Source organism: Alligator sinensis, unplaced genomic scaffold (assembly GCF_000455745.1).
Source record: "Alligator sinensis unplaced genomic scaffold, ASM45574v1 scaffold58_2, whole genome shotgun sequence".
Lineage (NCBI taxonomy): Eukaryota > Metazoa > Chordata > Crocodylia > Alligatoridae > Alligator > Alligator sinensis.
This window is the reverse complement of record NW_005842405.1, coordinates 114,270-131,522: the sequence shown is the minus strand read 5'-3', so window position 1 is coordinate 131,522 and position 17,253 is coordinate 114,270. Positions and strand designations below refer to the sequence as shown.

At 38.5% G+C, this 17,253-nt stretch overlaps 1 protein-coding gene across 13 annotated transcripts in view; it reads right to left on the bottom strand.

Annotated features, from left to right (window-relative positions):
• Positions 1–17,253, bottom strand: part of LIMCH1 (LIM and calponin homology domains 1) — a 104,133-nt gene that overhangs the window by 14,220 nt on the left and 72,660 nt on the right. For 11 of the 13 annotated variants that reach the window (XR_003095564.1, XM_025211420.1, XM_025211422.1 and 8 more), the window contains 9 exons: positions 15,844–16,013; positions 14,347–14,452; positions 12,423–12,451; positions 10,815–10,898; positions 9,187–9,279; positions 6,824–6,928; positions 6,227–6,363; positions 4,221–4,345; positions 144–267 (listed from right to left, as the gene is read on the bottom strand). Coding sequence is in view for 11 of the 13 variants with exons in the window: in XM_025211420.1 (XP_025067205.1) it covers positions 144–267; positions 4,221–4,345; positions 6,227–6,363; positions 6,824–6,928; positions 9,187–9,279; positions 10,815–10,898; positions 12,423–12,451; positions 14,347–14,452; positions 15,844–16,013 (973 nt within the window). In the remaining 2 variants the exon portion in view is untranslated. Of the gene's footprint in view, positions 1–143; positions 268–4,220; positions 4,346–6,226; positions 6,364–6,823; positions 6,929–9,186; positions 9,280–10,814; positions 10,899–12,422; positions 12,452–13,661; positions 13,732–14,346; positions 14,453–15,843; positions 16,014–17,253 lie in introns of those variants that run through there. The other 2 variants (XM_025211414.1, XR_003095565.1) reach the window with 2 other exon arrangements.

Here is a 17,253-nt window from a genome sequence, read left to right as displayed (position 1 = left end):
ATGCAACATGTTGGACAGCAATAAAAAGGACAAATTTGAATTACTAACTTTTGTAAACCTTTACCATATATTTTATATATGAGATATTTGAAAAGAGACTGTTACTGGTAAAGTGTGATTTCAAGTCAGTACCTACTACTCACCTTCTCATATCACCTGTGGAATTAGTCTGCTGGCCTATACATTGATCCAGAGGTGTTTTCTGTTTAACTTCTTCTGAAATGTGTGGTGGCTGTTTTGTTAACAGCTGCTGATTCCATGATGCATCTGAATTTAGAGATTGGAATAAGGTAATTGTTTGTAATAAAAACTATTTGACAATATTTTTAACCAAAAATGTCCCATGGTTACAAAAAGACAGACTTGAGGTATAGGCAAACATACATTTGATCTGCATTAAAAAGAGAAAAGGAGCTGTTGCTTGGGGACGTGCATCAGCTGTTATTATGTCTGCATGATCTTGCAGCAATACAAATCACCCTAACTTTGCACCTAAGCAAAGCAACATTAACCTAAGAAAGCATAAACCTAAACAAAGAAGCATGCAGATGTAACAGTTACAATATACCAATTTATGTCAGTATCGTTCATGTCAATCCAATTGTGTTATGCCTGCCTATACCAGTAATTAAACAATGCACCTAAAGAAAGTGGGTTAATACAATTTTGTTAACACTTCTAAGAAGATGACACCAGAAAATGAAGTTACATAAAGTATTTTTCAGTAAAGAAAAATGTCCTAAGGTTGTATTTCCTGAATAAACTCAAATACCCATCCAAGCTGCTAAGCAACCAGAAGATACTGAATTCAGGGCAATGACCCACAAAGCACTGGATAGAGCAGTTCAGTTATTATGATAGATCCTTCATGACTACTACTTACTCTTACTATTTTTGAAGCCCAGATAAATCTTTTTCCTTTGTGATTCCCTCATCATAGGCATAACAAGCAGTTTCTGTGCTCTCGGTGGCAGCAGCAGTAGCAGCAGGTAGGGCAGTGGTGGTGGCCAAAGCAGCTGCCATTTCTGTGCTCTCTCAAAACTGGCACCTCGAGTTGGTGTCCTGCTTATCCATCCCTACTTGCACTACTGGGTGTCATAGGATTGGGCAACTGCAGCAGCCTCTTAGTGGCCCATGGAATGCTTCTGTGTGAAAGTGCTCTAGGACGAATTTAATGTATAGGCAGCTGAACCTGCCAGACTCCCTATCTTTGGCACTGAAGAAGTCTCTGTGGCCTTCCGAAGAATTTTGTTACCCATAGATTGGGAAGCGTTTTCTTTATAGAAACCAACCACTTTCTTTGACACAGAAACAGAAAAAAGGACTTTTGGACTCTGCCAGTAAGGAACCCAGAGAAATTAGTGGCACATCTTTGATCTGAAGAGAAACATCTTTAATCTGAAGATCTCCAATGACTGATCGTATAAAATGTAGGATACTTCCCTTCATAATCAGATGAAACTGAGTCTTGTTAGGCATTATGGCATCAAGGCATTGGAAAAAGTTAGGAATAAAAGATCAAGGGCAAGAGAGGACTATCAAAGGACAAGGGATGACCAAGGAACTGAGAAGAGCCTCAAAATGTCTGATGTAAAAGCTGAACTACTTGATGCTCATATCTAAACTACAACCGTCAACGCATTTCAAATTAGTACTACTCAACAGGCACTCTTTGAAAGGTTAATCTTTACATATTAATCTTCAAAGACACTTCATGGTGTATTTTCTATTTTCAGTAGCTAAAATCACTTTCACCAAAGTACTAGAAGTAGAATAAATCTACATGATTAACTAAGCCTAGCATCATGCTTAATAAATTTAATTTACATTTGGGAACATATGTTAAGTATATTAAATAATTTAACTTCATTCTCTCACTTGTTTTGGGGAATAACCTGTTTTGAAGTAATCTAAAGAAGTTATAAAACACTTAATTTCAAAAAGCAAATTTGGTTTTTTACTCGTTTATTTTTTCTTTTTCATTCAGATTAGATAATGAAAGTAGTAAGGTCAATTTTACTTTTGTTCACAATGTAGTTCATATGACCAGGCAAAGTTTGGATTGAAATGCTTTAAGGAGAATACTTAGATCTAAGCAAAAACTCTCTTGTTGAGATTTAAAGAAACCGTGTCTATTAATCTTAGAATTCGTAGGACATACATTCAAAGGATGTTGACTTTAATTTCCCTTTAGATATTTAAGCCTTTTATTTTATTTAAAATAGCCAGTTATGCAACGACAGGTTGTCTGCAGTTTTTACTGCACTGAAAGTGCATTAATTTAAGATTTTTGAGATTTATCAGAAGCTTAAGTAGCAATGTCAGTGTGAGGGAAAAGAAGAACAGAGAGGGTGGGGAACAAGTGTACCACAATGGCAGAGATTACATATGCTCATACCAGCCTGTACATTACTGCAAGGAGTGTGTGGCGATGCCCCAACCCCTTTTTAGGAAGCAGCTAGCCTGTGCATGGGCAGGTGCAAAGGATAAAAGGAGGAGAGAATGGCAGCCTGAGAGAGGGAGAGAAAAGGTGAGCAGAGAGCATACAGATGCTGAGTGAGAGGCAACACAGACTACATGCGGGAGGAGGGAAGCAAGGAGAATGCTCCAGGGAGGCTTGAAGTGAGACATTCTGAGTGGAATTGGTTCTGTGTTTACAGGCTGTCAGATGATTAAGGGCTCAATAGAGATAAGGAGCCCAGGTGGTATGGACTTTGAATTTAGTTTGGTGATCTGCTAGCACACAGTTTTCCTTTGCCATAAGCACTTTACCTCCTTAAAAGCACTTTAAGGATAGGCAGACAGTGCTATTATAACTGAGCACTTGGTACAAGGGTAGTTGGGCATAGTGCCATCAGCAGTAAGAGCACTTTAGAGGCTAAAAGGGATGTGTACAATATTAGGTAGCTGAGACTGGGACAAGACTCCAAGAGGTGGTAGACTTAGTGAATGGTGCCATAACTCAAATGGTGTCAGAACCCTCAAGGACCTGAACTGAAGAGGATTTGGGAAAGTGCAGTAGCCAGGCAGAAGCAATAATGAATGCACTGGGTACTTTAGATCCCTTGTAACTTCAGCAAAACTTTGGGTAAAAGTTGCTCATTGAACTAGCGACAAGAACTACGCCTCAGGGGGGGTTCATTTATATATTTTTGTTTGTTATTATTGTGTAGTGAAAGACCATGTACTCTCATTGACAATGGACTAGACCTTTTATTAACATCAAGGTTGTGTAAGGCTGGGGTATGAGCGGAGGTTGGAGCCCCAAACTACTATAAAACAATTAAGAGTCTATCAGCTTCCAGACAAAAGACTTAGGGCTGAACATCTCCCAGTTGTAAGAACTAGAAAGTGTGGCAAGAAAATGTAATCAGAAGACAGCCCTGAACTCCAAAGATAAGGAAACATGATGGCTCTTGAATGAGAAGAGACGTTTTCAAATCGTTAGTGAGGTTGGCGATGAGGCCCAGAGTGTACAGTCAGAAACATATCCCCTAATGAGAACTGACCTATTTTTTGCAATTTTACTAGATACTGAAAGGATATACTTTAGAACATTGATTCTCTCTCTTTTTTCTTTTAAGATACAAGGCATCCCTCGTTAGGCTCGTGGCACCCTTAGAAAGTGCAGGCTCCTAGTTTTCATTAATTTTTTAACTATGGAAAAATAATAGAGCAATATTTCTATTGTAAAGAACTCAGAAAGACCACAACAGATCAGACTGTTTTTAATACTATGGGTTCTTATTTGAAATCTCTGGGTTTATCTTGTTAATCCTGACTGCACGCATAGCAGTACGAACACTGTATGGCACCCTGTGGCGCACCCCTGAATAGATCTCAAAGCACACAAGGATGCCGCAGCACGCTGGTTAAGAATCACTACTTTAGATAGAATTGTGTATGCGTCTTACATTTTAGCTTCTTTGCTGAAGCTTAAGTGCTTGTTCTTTCATGGTTTGTAAGACCAAGGATCCAAATCTCACCTAAAATTATTTATCTTACTTTACATAAAACAATCAACTAAAAAAGAAAATACAAAATAAAACAAAAAAAATCCCTCAAACCTAAGAAAAGTTTGACCCTTGAAGTGATAAACAGTAGCAAAATTGCATATTTTGAAATAATCTAATTTCAGTAAGATTTTTTATTACGTTACTCTACAAATCCATGGAAGTTCCATGAAAAAGGTCTCTGAAATATTAAATTTCGATTCTTACCATGAGTTAATGGCAGATTCAGTCTGGAGGATGAGCTGCATTCCATCATGGAGACCTGGTGATCCTGCTCACTTTCTCTCTGAAGAATGGTCTCTGGATGTCCTGCGAGCACTTTATTTATGCTGCTAACACAAACAAATCCCACCATATACACAAATCTAGGAGGAGTTCCAACTATAATTTAATAATTATGCTTTTGAAAGTAGACCTACTGTGCTTGACAAATATGTCATTCATAACTGTTAGCAATGATATATTGATGTGGGTAATGATTATACATTAACAAAAAACTGAGATGGTACTCTAGGCTAACTCTACTTGCCAGCCTGACATACTGCTACATACAGGGCACTGCAGAGACTAATGTAGCAGCAGTGAGGAAGACAGCCTCTTGGACAAAGTAACAGTTACCCTCATATTCTTGGAGTAACTTTTCAGCCTGTTCAGCAATCCGTGCCTTTGAGAAAGCAATGGCTTATCAGTGTTGGGTCCTGTTCTTTGCCAGACCATCTGGTTGGTTTAGCAGTGGAGCTCTTATGAGCTGGCTGGGCATTTTTATTCTGGTTCTCTGTCAAAGTAGCCATAAATAAGTGGGAGATCCTTTCTAATACCCAATTCTGAGAAATCAGGATATACAAATACAACATTCTGCATGCGTCTACATGAGATATTTACTTGGAGTAGACTAATTAGCTGTGTAGTAAATGTTCTGTGTCTACACGTGTGCCCCTATTAGGCTGGAGTAAACTTATTTATTCCAGCCTAAAAAACTCCACAGCAGTGCATGTGCAGACACTGCCCTGGCTGGCTGGAGCATGAAGCTGCTTTAGTGCAGGAACTGCCTGCCAGCTAGGCCCACACTGAAGCACTCTTGTGCCCCAGCCAGCCTCTCCACAGCACATTAAACTGCAGGGAGCAGCCCTGGGCTGGAAGGCTACCCCCCAGCCAGGTGAGGCTGCTCTGACTCAGCTCAATATGCTGATTTGAATATCTGCACTAAAAAGAAATGAATTTTAAATTTAATATATCCTGAAGTCTGATTGGTTTCTAACAGATGGCCAGCCTGCTAGCAAAAAGGACCTCTACCCTAGGTTTAAAGAAAAAGTTTTAAAGAAGAGCTTATCTTGGTTCATCTGCAGATGGGCCATTCACTAAGAACCATAGTTATTCAAAGTTGAAGACCAGATTCTGAGGTGAATCTACATTTTTATACTCAATTGCTTGGCTCAACTTCAAAAGATTGGTAATTAAGGCTAGAAATACAGAAATATGCCTAATATGTTACTTCATCATTAACATTAGTATCTTTATTTAAAAACTACACCTTGTCCTACATCAGATTGAACTGGTACAAAACCACTAAAATCACTCCAAGGGGAGGACAGATGTTCTGCCCAGTTGTCTGGGGAGCCACAGATCTTGGGGAAAGCATGCACTATAGTGCAGCCAGAGGGCAGGTGTGCAGTGATTCCAGCATGCTTTGTTGGGGCTTCCACTTCCAGAGGTTCCTGAGGACTGCTAAGTACAGAGAAAGACACCAACTGGCTGGCTGCCCAGAGAACGACATCTACCCAGTGACTTTCTCTGCTTGTGCTGGGAATGGAGAGAGACAGTATGCCTGGTCAATTTCCACTGTCTAAGGCTTGTCAATTTCATTTCCAGACTGAAATGGATCCCTGCCATCTGCACATCCTGAGGCAGCAACACTGGCAGGTCCTGCAGCGCCCACCACAGGTTCTTCTGCAAGCTCATTCAGCTCCTTTGCATTGCCATGTAAACCCATGCAGACAAGATTGAGGCCCTGGCCACCTGCATCCTCCAATTCCTCCCGCTGAAACCTGACTTCAGACGAGGGTGAACATGTTGCGCTTAGGAAGAGAAGCTCAGAGCAATTGCATGCACCCAATCTAAGCATGGTATACAACACCACAGTTCTGCCATGCACCCCAATGGCAACACTAAAAATAGGTCCATTTGCCCAAAAAACTCCATGACTTAACCCTCACCTCTTCTTTTCCTGCCAGAAGTCATTCTCCTTGTTTTTTAGTGAAGATGCATCATCCTGCTCCCAAAGTGTCTTCTTCTGTCTTGTAACTTCTTTCTGTTTGTCTTCTTCTTGACAATTACTCAATTCTGTCACATTCTAGAAAAGAGAAATATTGAGGATCTTTGCCTCAACTCATGTTCAGAATATGCAGTAACAAAAGTCTAACCCCAAACATACTGAATCCATTATACATTAAAGAAATTATTGTCAAAGCAAATAAACTATATTATATGAAAGAGAAGAAGCATTTGATCTTACTGATATTGACCTTGGATTTAGTCAGAACCTCCTTAAAACAATTAATGTGATGGTACTGAACTTGGAAATTTTGAGGGAAACCATTCCTGCATATAAACCATGGTCTACCTTATTCAGGTACCTCTACCTTGTCTTCTGCTTGACACCAGACTAAGATGGCTAACTACCTTTCTCTCCTTAATCCATTTGCTAAAATTGTCTAATGAATGAGCTAACTCTATATACTAAAATAACAAAACTGTATTAGCAAAGGCAAAGCTAACTGCTAGTTCTGACTCTAGTTCCATAAGAAACTCACCATTATTCCACTTCCTTCGGTGATGGAGGAAGAAGTAGAGAGGGGCTCTGTACAGCTTGAAGAAATGATGAATGGAACTACAGTATCTTCAATTATTTTGCGCTCCTAGTTGAAGATGTGGAGGTGGAAGAGGAAGGAGTCAAACATCATGCTTGTCAAAAAGAATAATGGTTACAAACTTCAAAAACAGAAGTACAGTGTTAGGCACCTAGATGTCGGCTGAGGTTAACGATCTGATCCTTAAAAGTCCAGAGCATGCAAATCTAAGCTTAATATGTAATGGCAAGGAGTTGTAATACAGCTTTATATATCCTTAGGAAAAATTATTTTCTCAATTTAAATTTGTTTCAGGCCTCTAATTATTTTCATTTGCTGTCTCTGATACCCTTTTACTTGTACCATATCTTTCTTGAGATAGGTTGACCAGAACTGGACACAGCATTCCAGCTGGGGTGCAGCACCATCTTTTGTGTCCTATTTTCTAATCCATTCTTCAAATGGAATAGAGTTATTATTAGCATAGAATTAATTGACATTATTCCTTTCAATGTTTACCACCTTGTGTTTGCCCTCAGCTTTCTCTGTAAGCATCTCATTACATCACTACAAATACCAAGATAATGAGAGTGGTAAATTAGCAAAGGCACATTCATTGACATATAGATTCATATTGGGAATGTAGCCCAAAGTCTATTTTTCTGCCTCCCCCTTCCTTAATTCCTATATCACAGTCTTCCTAGAAAAATGCCTGGCAGGTAAGCATATGTTATTTAAGTAATGCTTAACTATCATTACAATTTTGCTTCTCATCAAGATCACAGAGATGATTCTATCCAAGCACTGCCCATGGTATATTAAAATTACCTACAAGAATACACAAAAAGATTATTAGAAACATATAACCAGTGTCAATAACTTAGGAAACTAAACTTTTCCAGGCTCACTGGAGTAGTAAAACAGGAGGAGATGCACACACAGGAAAAACAAGGACACCAATCCTTTTTTTTTTTTAATTTATACAACAGTGAGATTCCAACTTTTCCACTGTCAAGATGTTCTCTCACAAAATAGTATCACAGATGACTTATTTCTAGAGATTAAATCTACGATGGGATGTAGGAATCACAATACTAAGTAATGTATTTCTTAACTCCCTGTTGCCTTGTGCAACTCACAGCCTTAAAACAAGAAAAGGATCTTTAAAAGCCAGTAGCAAGCAAGTAGGAAATACTGAGGAAGGGGGTATGGGGTAGTGCTTAAGCCCCACTCCAAAAGCCAGTGGTCCAACAACAAACCATGCCAACCACTTTTTTTCCACCAAAAGTAGAAAGAGAAGGTGATGGTGGACAGTCTTTCAGGTCCAGTGTTTAAAGCACTCAGCAGTAACATGGGAGACCCGGGTCAAATTCCACCTTTGCCTATTTTGGAGCTGGTATTTGAATCCCTATCTTTCACTACTCAAACACATTCATCATTGGGCTACTGTAGCAACAGGTCTAGGACACTAAGGAGGGGAGGGGCAGGGTGAGGGTGTGTGGCATTGCATGTATCCAGGTGGCTGTGACTAAAGCTCTCAGCAGCAAATAAGTGCAACCACACCAGCTCCCCCCCAAATAAATTACTGGGTGATCAGGGATTAAAAACAGCAGGCTACAGTCATTTTTCATCTCTTTCAGATCCAATGAATATTTAAGTATATTATGCAAATATAACAGCTTCAACAGGATAAACTAAAAGACACACACCCCAAATAACCTAGTTATTAAAGCACTCGCTTGGGAGGTGGGAAATCTGGATCCAAGTTCTTGCTTCAATTACGCTCAGAAGGAGAGATTTGAACCAGCGTCTATCTCTTGGTGACAACTCTAGCCCCTCAACTAATTGGCTCTAAGGGCATTCCCTTCATCCGGTTGTATCTAATGTAGGATAGGCCTACCTACTGCATGAAAATGGCTACTGAAGCTGACCCTGTGGTTCAGAAAGGCAGGCCATAGCTAGTTGGAGAATCCTGCCAGAGCTTGGGTCTGACCTGAATGCTGAACTGTATGCTGCTGTTATGACTAAGCCAGCTTTGTGGATATTCAGAGGCAAAAATGTAGGCATTTAGAGGCATTGAGTTTAGGAGTTTAGGATGGAGGTTTAGCCATGTTTAGGATTACCTGGCAGTTCAGTAGAGCTCTGAGGATCTCAGGGGTGCCTAAATGTTGGACTTAGGCATCTAAATGCTGTAGTGAATACTTAAATCACTTTATAGATTCAGCCCCAAGCAACCCTTCCAAGAGCAAAAAGGGGAAAAAAAGTAAAACTCCCCTGTACTGAAGCTGCAGAATTACTTCTGAACTTGATGCTTTGGCACATTTTACCTCCTCATAGTATCTACGCTCCTCCTCTTCAACCTCTTTCTGAGCTTTTTCCCATTCTTCTTTCAGCTTGTCTTGCTCCTTCTGGTACTGCTCCTATAAAGAATTTCAGCTCAATCACTTCAACAGGAAAACTCATACAGCATAAGGAATTCGATCTGCTTCAGTGGAAGAACAGACAGCTAGGATTTAAATGTTGTGATATATTCCAAGCATCAGTGAAAGGGGACAAGCAGAAATCTTGTTTGTCAGACATACAGCATGCCACGTGAAAATAAGAACCTGAAAGACCCCTCGAAGACAGAAAATTTATTTTCTCACCCTAGCCCCAACATTCTTATCCATGCCTTGGCTCCCATTTTGTTTAGTACTCTCAACCTTATTGTAAAACACCAGGAACATTTAACATGTTAAACAAAGTTTGATTAGTTAGAGGTTTCCAAATGTTAGTAGCTGTTGGACATTAAATTTGTTTACAGTGATTTAGAAAAAGTCATACTTTGTTAAGGTAGAGTTCTTATAAGCTACCAAAACAGTCCAGTTAAACACGGATTTTGAATTAATCATTTGGCTAAACTGGTGAAGGAACTTAACTGGACTTTGTAGATATTAGCTTTGCCACTAATCTAATAAAGATAAGCTGCTGCCAGTACAATTTAATGAAAGATGAAAACCCATGTAGGCTTATAAGATAAATAGACATTGTATAAAAGTCTGAAGCGGATAAGATGATGATTAGCTGAGTAGTTTGTTTTCTTCTCGGATGGGATTATTCCTTGAGAATAGAATCCCCTCAGCCCTGTGTGTTCTGAATCAGAATATAATCTTTTGAAGAGCTATTTAAAATGCTTTGGCATCAGACCTGTTTTTCCTACAGGGAAGTGGCAAAGATATACTGTTTCCACCTAACTTTATTTGCAACATCTTAAGAAATTGATTTACTTTCAGTCTGGTTCCCATGTAGGCTATGGGATGCATTCTGAGGATGACTTAATTTCTGGAATAGAAAACATTGCAGAAAGAAAAATATACCATGTATAAAAAAAATGAAATCAAGAAACATAGCCACAATTCATTCATTCTCATCTATTATGAAATATTATTATCCATCACCACAGCCTTAATGCCTGCCTAATTTCACTATTATTTCCTTTTCACATTTCTGTTAAGTTTCTTCAGTAAGTTTTAGTTTTGACACATTAGAAGTTTCTACTGAAGAAAGGATTTGTTGAAAAATTCACAACCAGTTCCATGTTCATTCAAGCAATTTAAGCTTATTTGATTCATATTACATACTCAAATCTGAATATTTTAACACAGCTATAAAATGACCTGAACTGCTCAAGTTATGAGGAAAATGACAATCTAAATCAGGGGTGTCCAACCTTTTTGAATGTGGGGCCAGATCATGAACTTTTTATCACCCAGTGGGCCAGCAAGCCATATTCAAAGACCTCACAGGAAGCGGTATCACATCATCCCCCCGAAACAAAAGTACAGTGTTTACTTTCATTTCCCATCACAGCACCTCGGGCCTCAGAAAACAGCTTGGAAGACCGCATGTTGGACAAGCCTGATCTAAATGAAATACAATTGAACAACAATGGGAAAACACTTTGCAGTCTCGGTACCTGAAGTAAACATTCCTGTTCATGCTGCCATCTTTCCTGTCGTTTTCGCTCCTCTTCTGGATCCCAGGACCAGAAATTGAAATGCTTATAGAAATTGAATGTGATTATTAGAATATACAAATGTTACAAGACAATCGTAAAAAGCTGCACAATGCAGTCACTTTGCCTACTCTAACAAGCATAATGAACACGTTAACCTACAAGGAGATTTCAGATTATTTATTATAGTTATGGTTAGCTGACTACAAGTAGTTATTCTTACTTTCCTCACCAATTTAGAATTATTTTTTTGCACCATGTTCAAATTTATTTGCAAAACAATTTCTTTTTCTCCACAGCAAGGAACAGTCAAACAATATTGGAAAAAAGGTATGGACTGGAAACCATTCTAAGGATAATAAGAATAGCTGCAGAACTTGTGACATTTTCTACAGTTGCTGATGCAAAAGTACATCAGCATAGTAAAGAAAATCAACAACACCTTATTCTCCCTTGGAATAATCCCAATGCCATAAGCATCAAAATAAATAATTTATTTGTTCCTACAGATTATATATTTTGTGTCTCTGCCAAAAATAATAATTCACAAGTTTTGGTTTATGATATTATTTATGCTGTGACAAAACACAGGACCTAATCAGATCAAGAACCCATTATATCATATAATATGATATATTAAATATTTATTTTCCTTTAAAAAGGAAATTGAGTCCTACAGTGGACATTTCACGTGATACCCTCTTCTCCAAAGCCACATATTGGGTACTTACTCAAATGGGAAAAGATACAGTCCACTTTTCCATTATGAATAGTATATGGAATACAGGCTACACTGTGTTTTAATATATACAGGTATCTTTGAGGGATAATGGATTTTCACCTAACAATCATTTCCTGTGCATAGTTTCTATGCAAGTTAAATGAAGGCAATGTTCAGAAAGACACACAGACCCATTCACAAAATGAATGGGAATTCTCAAGGTTAAAATTAAGCATTACTTAAGCTTTGTAAGACCAAGGTTATCTGCATCACAATCTTGTATGATAACATTTCTCCTTAACAGGGGGAAACTTCAACTCCCAGTTTAAACCACTGTAATCTTACTAGTATTAGTGGATCTCACAGGCTTAATTGAAGACAGAATTTGCCTCCACATTTGTTTAAAGGTCTGAAATATTTGGGTCATAGTTATTTTCCTTCAGTCAAAGGAACTGAGTTTCATCATTCCTACTTGAGAGTACTTTGAGATGGTTTACAGAAAGAGTTACCTTTGCTTTAGTTGTAACCATAATAACAAAATCATAGGGCTGGAAAGGGCCTTACGATTAAGAGTCTAATCCAATATCCCCAACACAGATGCAGGTTTTATTGTACCTAAACCAGAGAGAAGCCTGGGAGATGTCTATTCACCCTCCTCTTAAAAACTTCCAGTGCAAATCTCTATACTGAACATATGCTGAAAAAGAATGCCCTGCATGCAAAAGCTTATCTAAATCTATCCCAGAAATGCAGATGGTCAACTAAAATATATCACTCACAAAAATCCTTGCCTCTTATACTGATTATACTAATATTCTGACATTCAGAATAATGAAAAAACTACTTACATTTGATTTGTCTCCATTATCAAAATAATCTGAAAAACATAAAAACTAAAATTAACTCCTCAAAATATATTAAAACCCTTAAATATACCTTTTCTTAATGTGAGCTAAGGATCAAAACATATCTGCAGAAAAAGATACAAGGCTTCAGGCCAATTTAATAACAAGACTTGCCCCACAAGCAACTGCAAAGAAAATATGTGATAAAATAGATCAGAAAAGTAGATCCTGCACCCTTCACCAGCAAAAGTATTTCTGATATGGCTAGAAATGAGCAGCGCATCAAGATCAGGATCTAATCTATCACTAACTAATGGCAGCTACTTTTTGGCCACAGGCATTAGCAGTGCTTGGATATAGAGTGTTATCAGATTTAATTTACTTTTATCTTTTGCTATTTAATGTGGGGAAAGAAAAAGCAGAGCCAAGGAAGAGGCAACAAAATTATACACTACTCAAGAGCCACAGTTACCAAGAGAACCAATGCCTTTGAAATAAACTGTTAAAAAAAACAGATGCAAAGGAAAACATATAAAGGCAAATGATATTCTTTTGGTATCTGAAACTAAAGTATTACATTCATGTATAGTTTAACAGCTCTTTTCCAGCTGTACATGAGGGAGAGGCACTTTCTATGGAAGCAGAAAGTGGAAATAAGTACCAGTGACCATTAGCTTTACCCCGCCCACATTTTAAGACACCTACTACTCAGGGCAGCAGAAAGGTTGCAGCTACTCTCCGTGCATCATTTACCTGACCGGGAGAAAAACTGTGAGCGTCGCCAGGAGTTCCGAACCTTAAGCGGAACACTGGCACAGGTAGGTGATTCTAGAGCGGGCGGCAAAATAGAAACAAGAAACAACACTGTGAAAAGAAAATTGTCCACCTTCGAGATGTGAACTCACTTAAGTGACAGAAGGGCTTTTTAATAAAATGAATCACTTAAAAGGCTGGTTACAGCTAGGTTAAAGTCCGTTTCCCAATGAAATAACTTCATAAAAAATTAGGATTGGAAGGGACCTCAAGGGGTCATCTAGTCTAACCTCCCGCTCAAAGCAGAATCATCCTCATTAAGAGGGTTTCCAGCTAAATTGGAGTAGAATTAAAAGTCATTGTTGGGATATACTTCATCTAATTTTACCCAACACACCTCTAACACATTAGAACGTAATTAAGGAAGTCTGCTCCTGAATCTCTTTTCTTAATTCAAAGTGTTTGTTAGGTTTTCACTCACTCACTCACATTTTTTTTTGCATGGTGACTTTCAGCACCATTCTGTGTGCACTAGAGCAAATCAAGCATTTCAGCATAACTGAAAGAATAAAAAATATCTCCAGTCACCTACATGATTTCTGGACTGCTTTCTTGTTTAGTAAACACTTGAGTTACTTCATTTCTGAAGTATCTCCCAAGTCTTATAAATTTTAGTTTCTATTCTAGTTTCTGTGCACATACATGGCACATGTTAGCTGTAAGGACAGATGCATATGAACAGCTAAGAACAGAATTTAACTCCAAAAAATGTAATTGCCATGAAAACATATTACTAAGCCATGTTCCTCAGCTTGAAGCAGCAGTACTGGTAAAACATAATAGCCTTGAACATATCAGACCTTTTAACTTAATATCAGCTATATATAAATTAGATTAATTAGATAACACCATGCTGGACTTCCTCATGTGCGCCATATTTTTGAGGTTGTAGTTAAGATTACTGACAGTGCCCACAGAACACTGCCCTAACAGTACTTGTTCAGGTGTAACTTGAAAAATGATAATTTCCCTTTGAAAAACTCCAGCTCAAAGGACCTATATTTTATTTGTAGATCCAACATAAGGTTATTTTCCTTTTTACCCTCTAGCGAGTTTTCAATTACTGCCCAATTTCATTCTATCCAGCTACAAAAATACTCTTTTCTTTGCTTACCTTGTTGCTCAGAATTCTGCAAAGTAGCTTGGCTAGTCTCAGGCAATTTCTTCAAAAATGGAAATACGATACTTCCTTCTTGTATTAGAGTCTTTGGCTTCCCCATCTGTCCAAACATTTAGGAATGGACAACAATGTATAAATATCATGCATGTGATGAATGTCTAGTTCCACCACATGAAATCTTTTAGCTTTTTTTTTTTTTATTAAGACTGAGGAGAAAAACAAACATTACAAAACTTGCACCAAAGCAATGTTCTATTTAAATTATGGAGACCTTTTTTTGGTTCTTTACTGCCTCCCATATGATACTAGAAGTCTTCTGGATATTAAAGGTGCCACAGCGGAACCCAAATAATTTTAATTGGAATGGCTCTCAAAACAATTACTCCATAGCAGGTTGCCAAATTAAGGAGAAACACTCAGTTGTTTTTACTTCTAACCTCATTGCTTCTCCACTCATTTGGAGCAACTTGATGGTCCCATGCAACTGCTTGAAGAAGCAGCACCCTTTGAAATAAAAAGCTGTGGCAAAAAGCTAGAGCACCTCAGGAGTCCCGTGCAGCAGTTTGCTGTGGCTAGGTAAACCCCCAGTTAATTTGCAAACAGTCATCTTTGCAGGGAGGTAGGGACTTAACTCTGCAAAGCATCTGGGTTTAACCGTACTATTCGAGGACTGACATAGATGTCATAGATTTCCTCAGCACAAAGCCAACTATCACTTCAGCTATATGTAGTCACTCCACATTTCAAGACAGTTTTAAAAGCAAGCTTCTCCATTTACATACTTTGCACACACTGCTTTCCCTCCTCTTAGAGCCCTGCCACATGTTCAAATTAGACCTCGATAAAAACCAGCTATACAGTTGTTACACATTTTCAAGCACTAACTTTGTAGCTGGTTGGCTCTTTTTATTGATAAACATCTTTATGACATGCTAATTACTTTGCATGTGTGGCTGGTCTAAATGTATTGTGCAATTAACCAGTTAATTGCATAATATATGTAGCATGTGGCAGAGACCTAGAAACATAAGGTCCATGGATCAAATTCTCCAGTCTGCTCCTTGGGTGGAGGATTCTTTCTGGAAAGGGACTCTGCTATTATAAAGGTAGCAGAGTCTGCCTGTAAGAGTTGTATCCTGCACATCTGGCACATGCACTGAATTTAGAGAAAGAAGTGGGTGTGGTGAAGCTACACTATCTATTTTCCACAGGCATAACATCTCTTATGCCAGTCATATAAGCTACGGAAGATTCACAACAGTGAGTATATTCACCCTTTGCAAGACTTGCCCTTTGGTTTTTTAAATAAAGTTTTTTACTTTCAGGTGCTCAAGAACAGTCTAAAATCTTGTTTTTGGATTACTGAAAGTAGACTTTCAATGAACAAACTCCTAACTTTGTTATTAGATAACATTAAGATTGTTAGCACACTGAAAGCATTGCCTGTCAGGTCCTTCTCTACCCTTCTCTCTCCATAATGGTCTTCTGTACCTCCTGTGTGACCAGGTCTTCTGCTTCTTTCTGTTGTTTTCTCTCGGGTTTCTTCAGGTCTTTATCTTTCGAAGCAGCATCTTCAAACTGGGTAGGAGGAGGAAACTCCACATTGATCAGAGCAGGGCTGGCACAAGTAACAGTTGCCTTGAATTGATTATGGTCTGAACCTAATACACACACAGGAATCACAAATATTTACTTACTTCTGAAATTAAAAAAAATTAGAAGAAAATCCCATTATATAAACACTGCCGAGTTAAGACAAAATTCAACTGGAACCCTCCATTTAAATCACACTGACTATGTAGGTGGACCCAACACTTGATCACTGGTGCTTAAACTATCTTGTCAGGGCAAACAGAACTTATTCCTTCAAATAAGGAAGTTAATACTGCAATGCCACCAGTCTCTCTATGAGGAGTGGATGTCACTCCAGGTCTCCCTATTTTTCTACTAAAACAAGATAGTGCACTTTCTTTGGTTTCAAGTGCTTTGCTCAGAGACAGACTTGAACAGATGGGAATATGATGGCTGAAGCTCATTTCCCATAAGGCAAACTCGATGCTTGTAGTTTGGGTAAAGGATGTAGGGAGTACAGCAGGGAGATGTTGCTTATCCCGCAAGGCAGCACATCATTTTGAATATCACTCCCAAAGTCTTAACATTTTTTTCTATTATACTTGGTATCACCGTCTCTCTCTCATATGTGGACTTTGGCAGTTACACTTGACCTTTGTGACCTCTAGACTGGCTAACTACACATTTCACTGGATTACTACTGAAAACTTCTGCTAGTACAGTGTGGAAATAAGTTTAACCAGGCCTCTTACTGGACTCAGAAGAGAGAGAAAGAGAAGAGAAAAAGATGCTGATGCTATGCGTTTCAAAATGTTCTAAGATAAGGAAAAACCTTCATGCCTTGTTTTGTCTGTGTGCAGATGTTAACCTCCTCCTTTCCGCTGAACCAGAACCTGATAACTGTTCCCAAAACACAGTGTTTTCTTTCCTGAATAAGTAAACTGCTTACGTGTGACAAACAAATGATCAACATCTTTCTGTTTCTCTCAAAGTTGCTTTGTCTGAACCCTGCATCTTTTCTTGCTGTCTAAAGTATAAATACGCTTGTAAACTTGTAGAGGTCAGAGTTCCTTTGAGAACCCTCCTTGTGATCACTTGTATAGCTTTAAATAAACCTCAATGGCTGTGCCAATTCTAATACAACCACAACGCGAAGTTTGATTTCTTCCACAACGGAAATGGGCCTTCTGTTTTCGCAGTTATTGGAGCTTGCTCCAGTGCACTGCAGACTTCAGGAGGGCTGCTGATGCAATTAAAGATGTCAATATTTACTTATAACCTACTACCATCCTGTGGTTTACCTAACTGAAACATTGGTCTTGCTCTTTC